Genomic DNA, 16,776 nt, shown 5'->3' on the forward strand with positions numbered 1-16,776 from the left:
TCTTCGTTCTTGTGAGTTTTATGCCTTCTGTAATTCTTTTAATGCCATTTAGTGGTGTTCTATGGGAGCGAGGACAAACATCAGTGTTTTTCTGCCATATTTAACTGGCTTTTTTGTATAACACCATATGAAGCTACAACTAGGTGAAATGTACTATTTTTATTTCATAAATAGGATTTTGTAGAAACAAAGGACAGCAACCAATGTGGAGGGGCAACGAGGAGTACGAGGCCTGGGACAGAGCCCCTGCTACAGCCACACTGGCAGATTCTAGTCTAGTAATTGGTGACTTCACCACCCATGCACTACACCCTGAATCAACAAATCAGCACCTCTAACTGGTAAACCCCTGCTCATACCCGCTCCTCTCTGCCTCCCTCAGCCTGAGAGCATCCAACGTGTCAAAGTCCCCCTTTCCCTATCCTCATCTTAGAGATGAGTGAATCTGCTTTCACACGCAGGAAAGCTTTAGTCAAGAAATACAGTTTGGGGGCTGGCCCCACGGCGCAGCGGTTAAGTGCGCGTGCTACACCCGGGGTTCACCGGTTTGGATCCCGGGCGCACACCAACGCACGGCTTGTTAAGCCATGTTGTGGTGGCATCCCATATAAAGTAGAGGAAGATGGGCACAGATGTTGGCCCAGGGCCAACCTTCCTCAAGAAAAAAGGGGAGGATTGGCATCAGATGTTAGCTCAGGGCTAGTCCTCCTCACAAAAAAAAAAAAAAAAAGAAATACGGTTGGTCTTCAGTTCTTCTGTTCTTTTCACATATGACCTTGGTCCACTCAACAAACATTTCTTGAGTGCCTATTATAGACCAGGTTCTGTGTACATTGAGGGTTTAAAAATGCAAAGAGCAGTCCTTTGCCCTTGAGGAGTTCAAAGTCTCATTTACTCCAAGACTTCTGGCTAATTCCCATGTAGTAACTGGGACTGGCTCCTGGGTGGAGAAGGCACTGGGTGATGGCTGAGCAGCTGCTTGACATGGGATTTTCACTCACACTGACCCTAATTTCTTTCATTTTCTATGTATAGACATTGAAACTAAATTATTATTGAAGGTCACTAGAATTGAAGGTCACCAGAAATTAGCTTGGATCCCAGTGTATGACAATGTCTGTAAAAGTAAAATATCAACATTTCTCCTTAAAGAAAAAAAATAATCCCCAGTACTCCTGTAACTGGCGCATCATCTGTGCATGAACTCCTTGAATCAGGTCAACTGACAGGGGCTCCTGTGGTGACTAGTTTGTAGTAGGCTTCTTTCTGGGCCATCAGTTCTTCATGGGTCCCCTTTTCAATCACTGTCCCCTGTGACATGACAGCAATGATATCCGAGTTTTGGATGGTGGACAAGCGATGGGCAATAACAATGCAGGTCCGACCTTCTCTAGCTTTGTCCAGGGCAACCTGCACCGTCTGTGAAGAGAAGATGGAAAGTTGATGCAAAGACACATGATTGTTCCTTGGCCCACCATTGCAAGAGTTCAATTTAATGCCACTTGAGTAATAATGCTATACTCAGGGGTTAAACCCAAAGGCTTGATGTGAGAGAGAGGACTAAATAAGTATTTGCTGAACGCAATGCATCAATGATCTAAATTGCAGTCCACAGGCTGAGAAATTTCAGTGAAGCAAGAATGAACCAAACTACTGGGGGTCACTACATAATTTTACAATACCTGATGGTCTAGTTTGCTAAAATGAAACCAAGGAAACAATGTAGAGTAGCAGTTAAGTGGTCATTCCCCATACTGTTCTTCATTGAGGGCATTTTAGCTCTCTCCAAAATGGAATCCTGATTTTTAAGGAGCTAACTATAAATGGCAAATTTCATAATTGTGTTTTGCTCAACTGCATTTCCTTTCATGCAAACTGCATATCAGATACTGCCTCTTTCTTCCTGTTGTATGCTGTCTCCCTGCTCTGCCACCCAGATTTAGAACTATAAAATATGAAATGCCTAACAGATGACCTGGATTATTTTATTTTACTTAAGAAAGCTAATTATTTGCTGTTGAAAAAAATGTCACCCAGCCTAGAGACTCTTAAAGCAATTCTTATTTTATTTTATTATTTAATTTTTAATTTATTATTATTTTTTTTTGTGTGAGGAAGATCAGCCCTGAGCTAACATCTGTGCTAATCCTCCTCTTTTTGCTGAGGAAGACCGGCTCTGAGCTAACATCTGTTGCCAATCCTCCTCCTTTTTGTTTTTTCCCCGAAGCCCCAGTAGATAATTGTATGTCATAGTTGCACATCCTTCTAGTTGCTGTATGTGGGACGCGGCCTCAGTATGGCCGGAGAAGCAGTGCGTCAGTGCGCGCCCGGGATCTGAACCCGGGCCACCAGTAGCAGAGCACGTGCACTTAACTGCTAAGCCACGGGGCCGGCCCAAAGCAATTCTTATTTTAAAGTTAAATTTTTTTTATTTGAAACAATCCTATTTTAAATCACTTTCTCTTGATTATTGTCTTTTGGTTCCACAAAGTATTGGCAATTTCTACTGTTAATGAATCAGAAAATTGAAAATAGTGCCATTTTGTAAGGACAAATATTACAGCAAAAGACTCATTTATAATGATTTAAGACTTTAGAAAATCAATACATACCTTTTCACTTTCTGTGTCTAAGGCAGAAGTAGCTTCATCTAGTAGCAAGATCTTAGGATCTCGTACAATGGCCCGAGCAATAGCAATGCGTTGTTTCTCCCCTCGAGAGAGTTGAGACCCCTGGGACCCAACATTAGTTTCATATTTCTGGAAAAAGTATGGTAAGTTTGAGAACCAGAAACAGTCATCGCTCCTGTGCCACATGCAGCCCACATCAAAGACCCCTCTGCGAATTTAAACAATTTGTTTTTGAAATTGGGAATAGTGAATGAGTCCCTCTATAAGGAATGTCAAATCTGTTTAGGAATATAAGAAAAATATGGAGTTTATGACCTTTCATGCTGGGAAACGATGGGACTTTACATCTTCTTCTCTGCATTTCTTTTAGGTTTGGATTTTTGATCTCTTTCTCCCTGAGTATGAGATCCTCCCTGATTCAAGATTCTCTGATTTCCAAACTCCTATCTGGAAGATCTTTCCAAGATGGAATGAACCTAGGAATGCAAGGGCCTTTTGAGAGATCTTCTGGTTCATTCCCTTATTGAGGAAACATCATTCTGGAACACAAGCCTAGGTTTGAATCTCTACTCTGCTTCTTACTAGCTCTGTGATCATGAACAAATTATTTAAATTTCTTTGAGCTGTAAACTCTTCTGAAAAATTCAGATATTAATAACTAGTTCACATATTTGTTGTTTTAGATGGAATTCTGAAGGAAAATCCCTAGCTAGATGCCTGGCATCGCTACATAAATAATGGTTAACATTCATGGAGTATTTACCATGCATTGGGTATTGTGCTAACTATTCTAGCCAGATTGTCATTGAATATTCACAGAAATCATTTTCTCCCTATTTTATAGATTACAAAACCTAGGCACAGACAGGTAAGAAAATTGTGCAAAAACAAACAAGTAAATGGCAGTGAAGGTGCCATCTAAATCCAGGTACGTCTAGCTTCTGAGCCCTTGTCCTTGACCACTCCTCTACCTGCCTCCCACAACAAGGTCTGTTCCCCTCCCCTGACTCCCTCGCATCCTGACAAATGCTCAACCAAGCCAGGTGAGACTCATGACATCCTACTTTGTGCTTGTGGAGAAAAAGTGCTCAGTGAAGGCTCATATGGGTATGTCTGTATGAGAAAGAGGCAATAAATCAACTCTAAGCCAGTGTCTCCCACAAAATAAGTAGGTGCTCAACAAAGATTTGTGGAATAAATCAATCTGCCAGGGGACACACAAGCTTTGCTTTTCATTCAGGATATAGCAAATAGTAATTTCCACATGCTTGTGGGTTAGGCTCCTCAGGTTAGAACCAGGCCAAGAGCCTAAGACTAAAGAGGCTTTAGGAAAAGAACAAAGAAAAAAGCCCACCACTAACACCACAAAATTTATAACCATAATCACTTACAAAAAAAGAAGTAATTTTCCAGTGGTATTTAAAATAAAGAAGTGGAAAAGGTTAAAGGTAATATTTGGCTCCTAAAATTCAGTTTCCGTGTCTTGATTTTCTTTGTGATCAACCACCAAGAGAGACCTTTGGTGGATGGAAAAATGCAGAGTCGATATTGTGCTAAGATCAAACTTGGCTATGGAAAAGTGAGGTACACCAAGGCAGACGCAACTTACCCCACCACGCACAGTACAGGCTGCCAAGTAATGAAATAGTGATGATGACAATGATAATAGCAGCAGCTTTCTCCATGTGGCTCTTATGTATAGTCTTTCATTCCAGTGTTATTTTTTGCATTTTGCAGATGACTGAATGTCACTAAAGATAAGTAATTGTTCCACAGTTTCCCAGGTAGTGAGTGGCAGAGCTTGGATTCAAACCGATGTCTGCTCCAAATCTCAGGACTTTTTTCCACTACGCTAGGCTGATGCTCAAGGTACTACTGCTTTACGTCCAAGTTTTATGGCATCCTTTGTGTTGGATAACACAATATTTTCCCAAACTAAATAGTATGTTGATGAAGGCCTTTCATTTTGCTTAAAAGACTGAGACAGTCCCGGGGCACTAGGAAATAAATTGTTTGGCCTTTGACATTCTCCTTGAGCCACGGTCATTAGGCTTTTTGGTCATTCTACCTCTCCGCATCCCCATCTCCCACAGGGAGCGACTCTGACTGGGTACTCACCTCTGGGAGTGACATGACAAAGTCATGCAGCTGAGCCTGCTTTGCAGCTTCTATGACTTTTTCCATGGGAATTTCTTTGGTGTTGTCCCCATACTTGATATTGTCCATTATGCTACAGGCGAACAACACTGGTTCCTGGGAAACAATCCCAATGTTCGAGCGGAGAAACTGGACATTTACTTTTTTGCTGTCATGCCCATCTATCATCTGCCAATAGAGGTGACAACCAGGGCATGAAGTTTTAGATTCCAGTGGTGAGGAAACGTTACATTCTAGAGTTAGTGCTCTGCAGGACATTTGCTTTGTCTAAGAGACAGCAATCCCATGACTCTTGGAAATAAATTATATGCCTTTGACTTCCGGAAGTGATGTCTGTCAGGAGTGGTGTCAAAGTTATGCTCAGACTGTGGTTGTGTTTGTTTGTTTCCCAAACTCTAGCTCTACCAGGTAGTACAAACAAGAGAGGCACTCAGGACAGTATTTAGTTAAAAAAAAAATTCCCTTTATACTTAGGTGCAGCACATCCTTTACAAATATGCCGAATTGCTCAATTTTGAGACTCTGTAGGTTATTAAACTGGTTTTTCTATTTAAAGCTATTGGACAATATAAGAATCAAACTTGTTTCCTTGATTTTACTGATATTAACCTCTGAATAACCGAGATAATAGACCCAAGTAAGAAAGGAGTACATTTATTCACTTAGTCAATCAACAAACATGTATTGAATTACCTACCACAAAGGCACCATGCTAGGCAGTCCTTTGTCTGCTGTATAGAGAAAAAATAATCTCTGTTTTCTAGGAACTCATGGTCTAGTTAGGCAGTTAAGTCAGGAACTCAAATATCTACCATTTGAACTGTTTCACTTAAAAGCCCTAGAAGAGTAAAGGTACAGTATGTCTATCACACTACTGCAAACACACTACTACCACACACTTGGCCCTATGATTTCAGAAAAATATTATGTTAAATGCTGTGAATATATTATATTTTAGATAATTTCTCAGCAATGGAAAAAGCAAACACTATTAGAAAAAATATAAGGCATTCCTCAATAACAATTAGCCCTTGCTCATCTTCCTCTACTCATTTTCCGTAGTACTTATAGATTGCAAAGCACAATTTAATACTTAATTAAATACAGTCACGTGCTGCATAACGATGTTTTGGTCAACAATGGACCGCGTATATGATAGTGGTCCCATAAGATTAGTACCATGTAGCCTAGGTGTGTAGTAGGCTATACCATCTAGGTTTGTGTGAGTCCACTCTGTGATGTTGACACAGTGAGGAAATCACCTAACGACACATTTCTTAGAATGTGTCCCTATCGTTAAGTGACGCATGACTGTACTGGGGCTGTTTGCTAATTGTATATGTGCTAGTATTTTAAGCTCCTAGAAGACAGGAGACATGCTTCATGCTCCTTAAAATCTCCCATTGGGCCTGATGCAGTACTGCACATCATAGGTTCCAATTAAATGTTGAAAACGTTGAATGCTTGCATTTGGTAGCTTCTAACAACAAAGAGGAGTTTTTAAAATTGCATAAAAGGTGGTATTTCCCCCTTAAAAATGTTTGTAGAAATGTTTTACAATGATACAACAAAATATATTGTGTCTATGAAATGCAAAGAATCATTGATTTCTTCATGAGCACTGCTTCCTACCTGTGACTAGAACATTCACTGAGCACATTGAGAGAAATATACTTAATATATATGGTAATGCTGGAGACGTCAAGCATGAAGGATTCAGGTCCCTGCATGTCATGTATTTCACAGTCTACCTGGGTGGTAGATGTGATAGATCTGACATTTTGGGAAACTGTACCCACTTCTTTGCAGAGATCAGACACCTAGTGCAATGTGCTTTCTAGGTTCATCAACCACCAAATACTTTCAAACAAATTAAAAATCTTTATACCTAAAATTAACAACGGAAATGATTATAAATTACGGATCATCAACTCTTACTCCTTATTTTCATAATTTCCTGGATTCTACCAATATCTGTTTGCTTGTTTCCTTGCTTTGCTTGATGAAAGAGAATCTTTAGTTGTCTCTTTCAAGTTTCTCTCAACGTTTCTTTCATAATGTTATCTATCCTCTTTGCAATGAAGATTACACTATTCAGAGAAATCAGAAAGGTCTTTCTAAAAATATTAGAATTAAACAATCATCAAGTAAAATATTAATATTAAACAATTATCAAGTATTGAGCAGAATAAAACATTTTCAGGGGCTGGCCTGGTGGTGTGGTGATTAAGTTTGCAAGCTCCACTTCGGGGGCCTGGGGTTCGCCGGTCCAGATCCCAGGTGCGGACCTACGCACCGCTCATCAAGCCATGCTGTGGCGGCATCCCATATATAAAGTAGAGGAAGATTGACATAAATGTTAGCTCAGGGCCAATCTTCCTCATCAAAAAAAAAAAAAATTTTCAGACCCATGCCTCTGAATCATTTCTTAGAAAACTACTTGCAGATGCACTCCAACAAAATGAATGAGAATCAAGGAAGAGATAGATATACGATCTGGGAAATAATGGATCTAATCCAAGAAAATATTGCAGGAAACTCACAGGGTGACAACAGTTCAGCAGGTGCAGGTTGTAATCAGTCCAGGCAGTGGCAGAAATAAGGGAAAGAAGCAGGTCTCTCAGAATAGGTAGCAGGATAGAGACATTGGAAGAAAATAAAGATTTTATAAAGGCAGAGAATGCAGGAAAAAAGAAAGCCTCTTAGAAAAACAAGAAAGCAAATGTAATGCTAATATACCTCACTATCTGACTATGGGATGAACAATATTTACATAATCATAATAAAAGTTGTTAATTGATTTTCAACTCTTAGAATCAGCCTAGAGTAAAAGTATGAAAGATAATAAATGTTATAAATAGAATGTAAGCCTTTTGTATTCTTGATAATATAAAAGTGTAGTTATTAGGATTTGAGAGGTAAAAAGAGGGAGGAAGAGGTGAAAATAAAGGTAGAATTGCTAATATTCTCATCTTAGAAGGTGAGAATTCAAGAGATGTTATCTATAGGTGGTAGAAAAGAAACAGAAGTGTGTTAGTTAAATTTACAAATAGAGGAACTTTTAAAAGTGATATATCTATGTTGGGGGGAGGTGGGTAAGAGGAGGGGAGTGGTGAAGGCCAGCTAAATTTCCATCTCTTGAGAACAAGTCAACAGAGTGCCTAAATGTGTTAAATCATGAAACAGCAGCATAAGCATTTAATTTAGAGACATGAGGTAATCATTGGGAGATCTAAAAACATCAAGTGGTTAAAAATAGTTACCCTTGAGCAGAAAGGATAGAATAAGGGGTTTCTTTTTATTACAAATCTTTCTTATTTTATTTTGTACTCCTCCGCATATACTATTTGGAAAGAAAGAAACGAGAAAAGAAGAGAAAGAAATGCTGTGAAAATAAGCAATAAAGCAATCCATCAATTTTTCAAATATCCTTGCCAAGCTTTATGGCACAAGACAACCAATTTGAGTTCCTTCTATTATTTACATGTAAGCTTCTCGAATCAGGACTGTCTCAGGTTTTTCATAAGAAAGCCCCTTTCTTGCTCATTTATCATTGTGTTCCTTATCACCCCTGCTTTTTCCGTTCCCAGTCATTAGTTTCCTGATTAGTCTGCACTTTCTGCTCCATTTACGGGTAAGTGAATGCTTCTGTTAAATACACTCGTCTCCAGCTTTGCAGTGTGCCCAGTTTTCTTTGCCTAACTGGTCAGCAAGCCATCTGGAACTGGGAAGAATATGATTGTGAGGTAGAATCAGGTCAACCAGCGAATGACTGAAACTGGAAAATATCCATGGCAAGCACTTTAGAATGAGTCTGGCAAGGCACAATCTTGAAGACCACTTTTAGGGGTTGGAGATATTCTGCAGAAAACAAAATTCTCCAAAGCATTTGCATTGCTTACCACCTTCCCTTGGTCAGGATCATAGAAACGTTCCAGCAGCTGAATACTGGTACTTTTGCCACATCCACTGCTTCCAACAAATGCTAGTGTTTGCCCTGGACTAACCGACACTGAGAGACCATTCAGAACTTGTACATCAGGTCGAGAAGGATATGTAAATTTACAGTCAACGAAGTCAATCTGCCCTTGGAAGTTGTCCTGTAGATGGGAAGATTGGAATTATATATGATCTTACTAAACTGTAGAATATTGAAAATGCACCTAAATCTGAGATTTAAATCCCTGCTTAAGATACCTTCAACACCATGTCTCCAAAGTGCAAAGTATAAAGACAGCAATTTAGTGAAATGGTATTCTATTCCCTATTCTGGCAGGTGTAGAATAAAGGGAGGCTTGAGCAGTAAAATTAAAGGTATTTGATCTCTTATTCCGATTCTATCCTAAGAGGATTTCCTTGTCTTCCATTCCTTGACATTCTGAATGGAAGAGAATAGCCAAAAGATATGATTACATCACAGAAGCCAGAAACTGTCCAAACCCCTACAGCTCTGTTCCCCCAAAGATTTAAAATAAGGGCATTACACTTGAAATGACTTAGAAAGTTACTTGAGTCCTATATTGCAAAGGTGAATACCTTCAGTTTTACCATTGGAATTATGAATTCTGGACATGGATAGACATTTAATAGACCACATAGAGGCTTTACTTTTAGTGAGTTGAAGGAGAAACAGATCATTTGACCAATTTAAACAGATTTCTGAATTTAGTTTAACTTTGCTGGGGTTTAGGTTTGTTTTGCTCTTTTGAACATACTATCATATTTAAAAATAGGCAGGGAAGATTAAACAACATGTGTGGGGACTACCAATTAGAAGAAAAGATATTTTGTTGAGATCAAATTAATCTTCTGGGAGTCCACATGAGCGCTAACTTGAACCCAGATAAACAGGAATGAAATCAATATTATTGGACAGGAAGAACTGGTTTTTCTACATTCCATACCAGAACATTAGTAGAAAACATAGTGGTTGGGTAGGTCTCCAAAGATGCCCAGCTTCATTCATTCTGGAACCAAGTGTGTTTTATATTACACAGAATTTAGCATTCACTGGATATGGTTGCCTTATTCAAATGCAAGCATTATGAATAATTTTTAATGATAATTTACTTCATTCCTTTATGTTTATAACCTACTTCCTGTCCATTCTGAGTACATATGAGTGAACCCATACACTGCAGGAATTTAGAAGCTAAGTGATATTGTAGAACCAGCCGCAGTGGCTGTTCTGCACACACACACACACAAGTGCAACCCTCCCCCACTCTCCTCTTACCCACACCTCAGTTCTTACCCATTTTTCACCTGCACCACTGTATACATTGATCAGGGGTCGTCGGTCCAGCAGTTGAAAAAAGCGTGCAGCTGATATTTTAGCTTTGGCATAACTCGGGGTGTAAGAAGAGGCTCTTCCAAGAGCTGTCGCACTCATTACAACTGAAGAGATCACCCTGCAATCGGACAGACACCCAGGTGGAGAGGGATGTAGTATGGTTAGTGTGACGGCCTAAGAGGCAGGATTTTAGGAGTCTAGCCCTGGTTCTGAGCAGCCTTGAGTAGGTCACTTTAGACTTGTCTGGGAATGTGGGCTTGGAGAGATGAGCAGTTTTCAAATTGTGTTCTATGAACAAAGGGTGAGGGGAGGATTGAACAAGGGGGGCTCAGACCTCTAAACCCTGCTTCAACTAGAACAGCCTCTTTTAAATTTGTTTGAGAAAAAAAGACTTCTTGGGAAAAAAAAAGGAGGGAGGCTTGAAAGATCACCAGATTGGGTTGATTTTTTACAGTGCTAATGTTCTTTGAGTCTATGATAAATGTGTAAAAGATAATGACTGGTGATAGAAGCATCAATTCTGTACCAAGCACGCACGTCATTCATGCTTCAGACAGCGTGAGAAAGATACAATTGCCTGTGTTCTTCTACTTGTCCTAGCCTCTAACTGTATTCAACATGTGCATAATTACTAAGCAAATGAGTGAATGAATAAATGAATGATAAACATGGTGAGAGATAGCTCTGTTGCTGAAGAGACTATGATGCAAAGTAGACACTCTCCAAAGTTGTCCACCTGAACTGCCATGCAGAGCGCCTGGCTCAGTGGTGGTGGGGGCAGTGTCTTTGCGTGTTTTACTGCTCAGTTCATAAGCAGGAATTGCTTTAGGCCAGACTTGCAAACCCAAGCATCTCTAGGAGCCCAGTCCAAAGCTTAAAGCAATGAAAAGCACCTGGAATAAAATGGGAGATGGTGGAAGGTGATCTTGCAGTTTTTAAAGAGAAGCCAGAAATTGGGAGTTTTCCGTAGTCTCCCAATTTTCACATGTTGGCAAATAATTCTTCAAAAATCTTACATAAACTAAACAAGTCAACAGTTTGTGATTTCCGATTTGGGTTTGTAGCTCTAAATATGCAAAAATTTAGAAAATAGACTTTCCTGATTGGGGTAGGTGGAGTGGGACAGGAGAAAAAAATTCTTCTATCTTTCTGGAAGAAAGATACAAGACGAGAAGACAGAACTCGTGGCTTGAGAATGAACCCAAAAGAACAAATTTCTATTGGAACCTCTTTCCTTAATACCCTTCAAAGCTTTCTCAGACTGTTTCCCCTTCACCCCTCTACGGACTCTCACCCCACCACACCACCCCCGCGTACATGCACACTCAGTCCTTTGGTACCCTGACACCCTTGGGCTCTCACATCTGGAAATGTGAGAAACTGGACTCTAAGCTAATCTTGTCGCAAGAGCAGCCTCCAGCTATACGAAAAGAACATAATTCCCCTGTGCTGGCCTTTGCTGTCTCTACCTATGAGGAGTCTGCTGGAAACATGCCCTCTTGTTTACAGGAAGTAGAGTTCATTTTAAATAGTTCTGGGGCTGGCCCAGTGGCGTAGTGGTTAAGTTCGCACCTTCTGCTTTGGCGGCATCCCACATAGAAGAGCTACAACTCTACAACTATGATATACAACCGAGTACTGGGGCTTTGGGGAGAAAAAAGAGGAAGATTGGCAACAGGTGTTAGCACAAGGCCAATCTTCTTCTAAATAAATAAATAAATAAGTAAATAAATTAAATCAAGTTCGGATCCCGGGCACAGACCTATGCACCACTCATCAAACCATGCTGTGGCAACGTCCCACATACAAAATAGAGGAAGATGGGCACAGATGTTAGCTCAGGGACAATCTTCCTCAGCAAAAAAAATTAATTAATTAAAAAATAGATATATATTAAAATAGTTCTATGAACCATCTTATTCAAGGCCTCTAGATTTTTTCAGCATTAACGAGTATGGTAGATTGTGAAAATGGTTAATTCATCCTATTACTCTGTACACACCGCTTTGCAATATGACTTTTTTGCTCCTCAGTGATATTGAGATTTATAATAAGAAACATATATTTGGTCTTGGGCCTGTTCTGGCACAGAGCTCCTAAACGCTTGGAATTTCCTAAATTTGTGTGCCATCAAGGTGTCTTTTGTTATCTTAACGAAGTGAAGTGACATTTGAAAAGTTCCTAGGTAACCTAAGGATGAGGGCTGGTTGCCAGGGGAAGCAGCCATATGATTAGAAAGGTGGAACTTTCAGTCTCATACCCCCAACCCCACCTCCAGGGAAGGATAGGGGATCTGAGGGATCTGAGAGGGGATGGGTGAGCAGTCTTGTAGGACTGAGCCCTTAACCTGTGGGATCTGATGCTATCTCCAGGTAGATGGTGTCAGAGTTAAGTTGAGTTGTAGGACCTCCATCAGATGTCTGCAGTGTTGTGAGTGTGATAGCCATGTGAGAGAAAAGGAGAAACACACATCCGATCCTTTCCTCAAGAGGAGGATTCCACTTCTCTATTCTTTAAATCTGGGCTTGATTGTATGACTTTCTTTGGCCAAAGAGAGATTAGAAAATATGATGCACGCGGAGACTTGAAAAGTGCTTGCATGTGGGACTTGCTCTCTTTTGTTACACTTGGAACTCTGAGAACATAATGTGAGGAAAACCACCTCAGGTGAGTTCGAGAGGCCACATGGGGACAGAAGCCCACTTAGAAGCCTGACTGAGTTGGCCCAGTGCAGAAGAACCATCCCAACAACCCACAGAATCTTCAGAAATAATAAATCCCAGCTGCTTAAGACACCAAGTTTGGTATGGGTTGTTAAGCAGCAAAAGCTAACTGATAGAACCAGGCTGTTTCTCCCCAGAGTGTTGATCTTTTATGACCTTGGCTGGACAGTCCTCACCTGAACACATAGCTGAAATGGAGCCCCTCATGGAGGATTAAGTAACCTCCATATCTGTAGGAAGCAGAATTCGCAACAAACACTATGCATTGGGAAAAACCAAAGCAGATTCCATAAATATTCGCTTTTCGAATGGCTGTCTTGAATGGCTTCTCCAGCTCAGTCTCAAACGCTTTAATAAACCGCCTCTCCTTTCCAATTCCAGCAATAGTGCGGATATTACTGAGGGCTTCATTTGTAATCTGAAGAATGAAAAAGAGTTTTAGGAATAAAAAAGCAGAAATGACTACTTTTGTGACACTTCAGCTGCTACATGGATTAGATGTGGAGCAAATGGCAGAATGTGGTACAAATCAGAGACGCAGGCATTGTTTGGGAACGCAAAGAACTTGTTGGAGACCAACTCAACTGGACCACGAGTCAGTTAAACTCAAGTTCTACTTGATACTAACATGGCTTTGTTGCCTCCACTTGTGGAAGAGAGAAGGGAGAAAAAAAGTTACCTCCGGTTATCTTGAAAGCTTTTTAGCTTCTTTTTGAATTAATTTGAAATGTCTAAAATGGTATCTTTAGATGTCTTCTGAGACAAAAGATATTTAATAATATAAATTTAAAATATTAGATTCTATTTTCTTAAAAAATTAATCTGACCAAATATTATATAAGATAAATTAAAATTAAGTGTAAAGTTTATCTTTTAGCCTCTACTATGAATTTGAATTTGTTTCAATCCACACTCTAGGGTTAATAATCACTGTTTCTGAATTAGGGTCCTATCTAAAAAAGGCACAAAGGTGGGTTACTTTCTACCATTGGCATAGGAAATCCTTTTGGCTTCTGCCTACTTGGACAGTGTTCACATTCCCTCTCTTAAAAGAGACAAAACCTAGATTATAGTAAATTTGTTAAAAGAGTAAGGGTGTGTATACGTGTGTGTTTGGTTTCTTATACCTGATAAATGTTTATGCCACTGTCCCCTCATTTACCCCCTGGTACCAGATAGTAATTAGAACATATTTTTAAAAGTGCATAGCTAAAACCTGAGTGTATTTGAAACCTACACTGTCCTTCATGGTTCTATTTAGGAAAGACGTTGCCACAAGTCTAGCAGACATTGAAGTGTGAAAATTAAAAGTGTGTGTCATTACAAAGGTGATGGTTCCTTTCTGTGTGGGCACATGACCTGGAAATCATTAAGCTGAAAAAACTGAACAGACAGAATGCTGAACTATCCACTCTTGCAAATGAGAATACACCAAATTGGGATGTGGAAAAAATAACTATTTGAGAGGAAATTGAACATGTAACCCTCTGTGTCTGCCCTACTATTTGTCCATAGCTGCTCAAACTCATAGCTTCAGAGCTTTATCGTCACAGCCTTTGGGTGGAGGCACATATGAAAAGGGCTAGTGGGAGGTTGCTAGTCACGAATGTTTGCAGGCTAACAGCTTCTTTAAGTCTCTTTGTGTTACTCATTCTTAAGTTTGTCTGACAGCCACTCAGCCATAAACAGTCTGAAAATTGGGTCTAAGATTACCTGTCCCACTGTCTCCAGAGCCTTCTTGTCTTGAGAGGCAAATCCCGTCAGCATTCTAGTCTGTACAGCTCCCGATAAAGCCAAGAAAGGGAAGAAGCACACTACGACCAGGCTTAGCTTCCAGCTAAAGAAGAAGGCAATGATCATGGCAGCAGTGATGTTAGTGAAGGAATTGACCATCATCCCGATTTGAGAGCCGGTAGCCTGCAGATCAAAAGCAATCAACCAACTCAGACACACAGTCTCTTTTAGCAAATACCATCATGTGAAAAGGCTATTTTACACCAAAAAGATAGATTTTTTAAAATTATTATGATAAAATATACGTAATGTAATGTTTATCATTTTAGCCATTCGTTAAGTGTACAATTCAGTAGTGTTAAATACATTCACAGTGTTGTGTAACCATCACCACCATCTATACCCAAAACTTTTTCATCATCCCCAACAAAAACTCTGTACCCATTAAATAATAACCCCACTTTGTCCTTCTCCCTAGCCCCTGATAACCTATATTCTACTTTCTGTCTCTATGAATTTGCTTATTCTAGGTAACTCATGCAAGTGGAATCATACAATATCCTTCTGAGTCTAGCTTATTTTACTGAGCATAAAGTTTTCAAGGTCCATCCGTGTTGTAGCATGTATCAGAATTTCATTCCTTTTAAAAGCTGAATAATATTCCATTGTATGTATATACCACATGTTGCTTATCCATTCATCTTGATGAATACTTGGGTTGTTTTCACCTTTTGGCCTTAATGAATAATACCAGTTATGAACACTGGTATACAAATTTCTGTTTGTGTCCCTGCTTTTAATTCTTTTGGGTATATACCTAGGAGTGGAATTACTGGGTCATATAGTAGTTCTATATTTGAAAAGGTAGGTTCTTTTTTTTTTTGTGAGGAAGATCAGCGCTGAGCTAACCTCCATGCCAATCCTCCTCTTTTTTTTGCTGAGGAAGACCAGCCCTGAGCTAACATCTATTGCCAATCCTCCTCCTTTTTAACCCTTTTTCTCCCCAAAGCCCCAGTAGATAGTTGTATGTCATAGTTGCACATCCTTCTAGTTGCTGTATGTGGGACACAGCCTCAGCATGGCCGGACAAGCGGTGTGTCGGTGCGGACCCGGGATCCGAACCTGGGCCGCCAGTAGCGGAGCAAGCGCGCTTAACCGCTAAGGGGCTGGCCCTCAAGGTAGGTTCTTTTAAATAATGGGCTCCCCTAATGCATTTGAAGTCTGGATTAATGAAAGCTCATTTTATTCACAGCTTCTTGGGAGCTCATCTATTGACTAATCTCATTTCATGGGTGTCAGAGCCAGGGCAGTCATCCTGAGATTAATTCAGCCCTAAGCATGGGCTTTGACTTGCTTGAAAAACCCAAGTTTTTCAAGCCCAAGGCATTGGGCTTATGGTAGTATTTCTGATTATTCAGTGAAGATTTATGCTTGCTCTATAATTATAGTTTTGAAATTCATATAAGACTGTTACAAGACACCACTTTGATTCTCATTGAAGTTAGCCTACTCATTGGTACAAAGTTACATGCTGATTTAATACATAGCTGTTTAGTCAACACAGAGGGACAAAATGGATTCAGTCCCAATATAGGTGGAGCTTGGACCACTGTGGTAATTATTATCTACACTAATCAAAAAATCGCTTCTTGGCCTTTGGCTAAAATCAAGTATTTCTGTCATAGAGAAAGAAATACTAATCAAAAGTATTTGATGATTCCACGCCTTCATTTCAGTTGCAGCTATGCAGATGTGACCAAAGGTTGGTGCCTTCTGAGTAGAAAACACTTGGGTGGCTACAACTACAGGACTTCTTGTCAAAATTGTAGAGACTCGAGCATTATTTAAGACAAAGAATGTAAAACAACCAAAGGTAAACTATTAGGTAATCACCAGTACCAAGGCAGTGCTATTCAAGAATAATCTGCATCTTCATACTGTTTTGAAGACTCAAATGGAATATGAACTCTGTTGTTCAAAGAATTCCCATGTGTTGGTACTACCTCCCTTGAAGACAAGAGTAAAAAGCTAAATTATGAATTTATTTGTACACCTATGTTCATAGCAGCATTATCCACAATAGCCAAAAGGTAGAAGCAACCCAAGTGCCTATCTATGGATGAATGGATAAACAAAATGTGGTCTATACAAACAATGGTATATTATTCAGCCTTATAAAAGAAATGAAATTCTGACACATTCTACAACATGGATGAAACTTGAAGACATTAAGTGAAAC

The 16,776-nt window shown here is 39.7% G+C and overlaps 1 protein-coding gene across 3 annotated transcripts in view; it reads right to left on the minus strand.

The window, feature by feature from the left end:
• Positions 1 to 1,205: 1,205 nt before the first annotated feature.
• Positions 1,206 to 16,776, minus strand: part of ABCB11 (ATP binding cassette subfamily B member 11) — an 81,159-nt gene continuing 65,588 nt past the window's right edge. For all 3 annotated transcript variants that reach the window (XM_058549197.1, XM_058549195.1, XM_058549196.1), the window contains exons 21-27: positions 14,517 to 14,720; positions 12,980 to 13,221; positions 10,042 to 10,198; positions 8,690 to 8,887; positions 4,749 to 4,955; positions 2,613 to 2,759; positions 1,206 to 1,419 (exon numbers count right to left, since the gene is read on the minus strand). In XM_058549197.1, coding sequence (XP_058405180.1) covers positions 1,219 to 1,419; positions 2,613 to 2,759; positions 4,749 to 4,955; positions 8,690 to 8,887; positions 10,042 to 10,198; positions 12,980 to 13,221; positions 14,517 to 14,720 — 1,356 coding nt within the window. In that variant the 3' untranslated portion in view covers positions 1,206 to 1,218. The remainder of the gene's footprint in view (positions 1,420 to 2,612; positions 2,760 to 4,748; positions 4,956 to 8,689; positions 8,888 to 10,041; positions 10,199 to 12,979; positions 13,222 to 14,516; positions 14,721 to 16,776) is intronic.

The sequence above is a fragment of the Diceros bicornis genome, chromosome 10, assembly GCF_020826845.1.
Source record: "Diceros bicornis minor isolate mBicDic1 chromosome 10, mDicBic1.mat.cur, whole genome shotgun sequence".
Taxonomy (NCBI): Eukaryota; Metazoa; Chordata; class Mammalia; order Perissodactyla; family Rhinocerotidae; genus Diceros; species Diceros bicornis.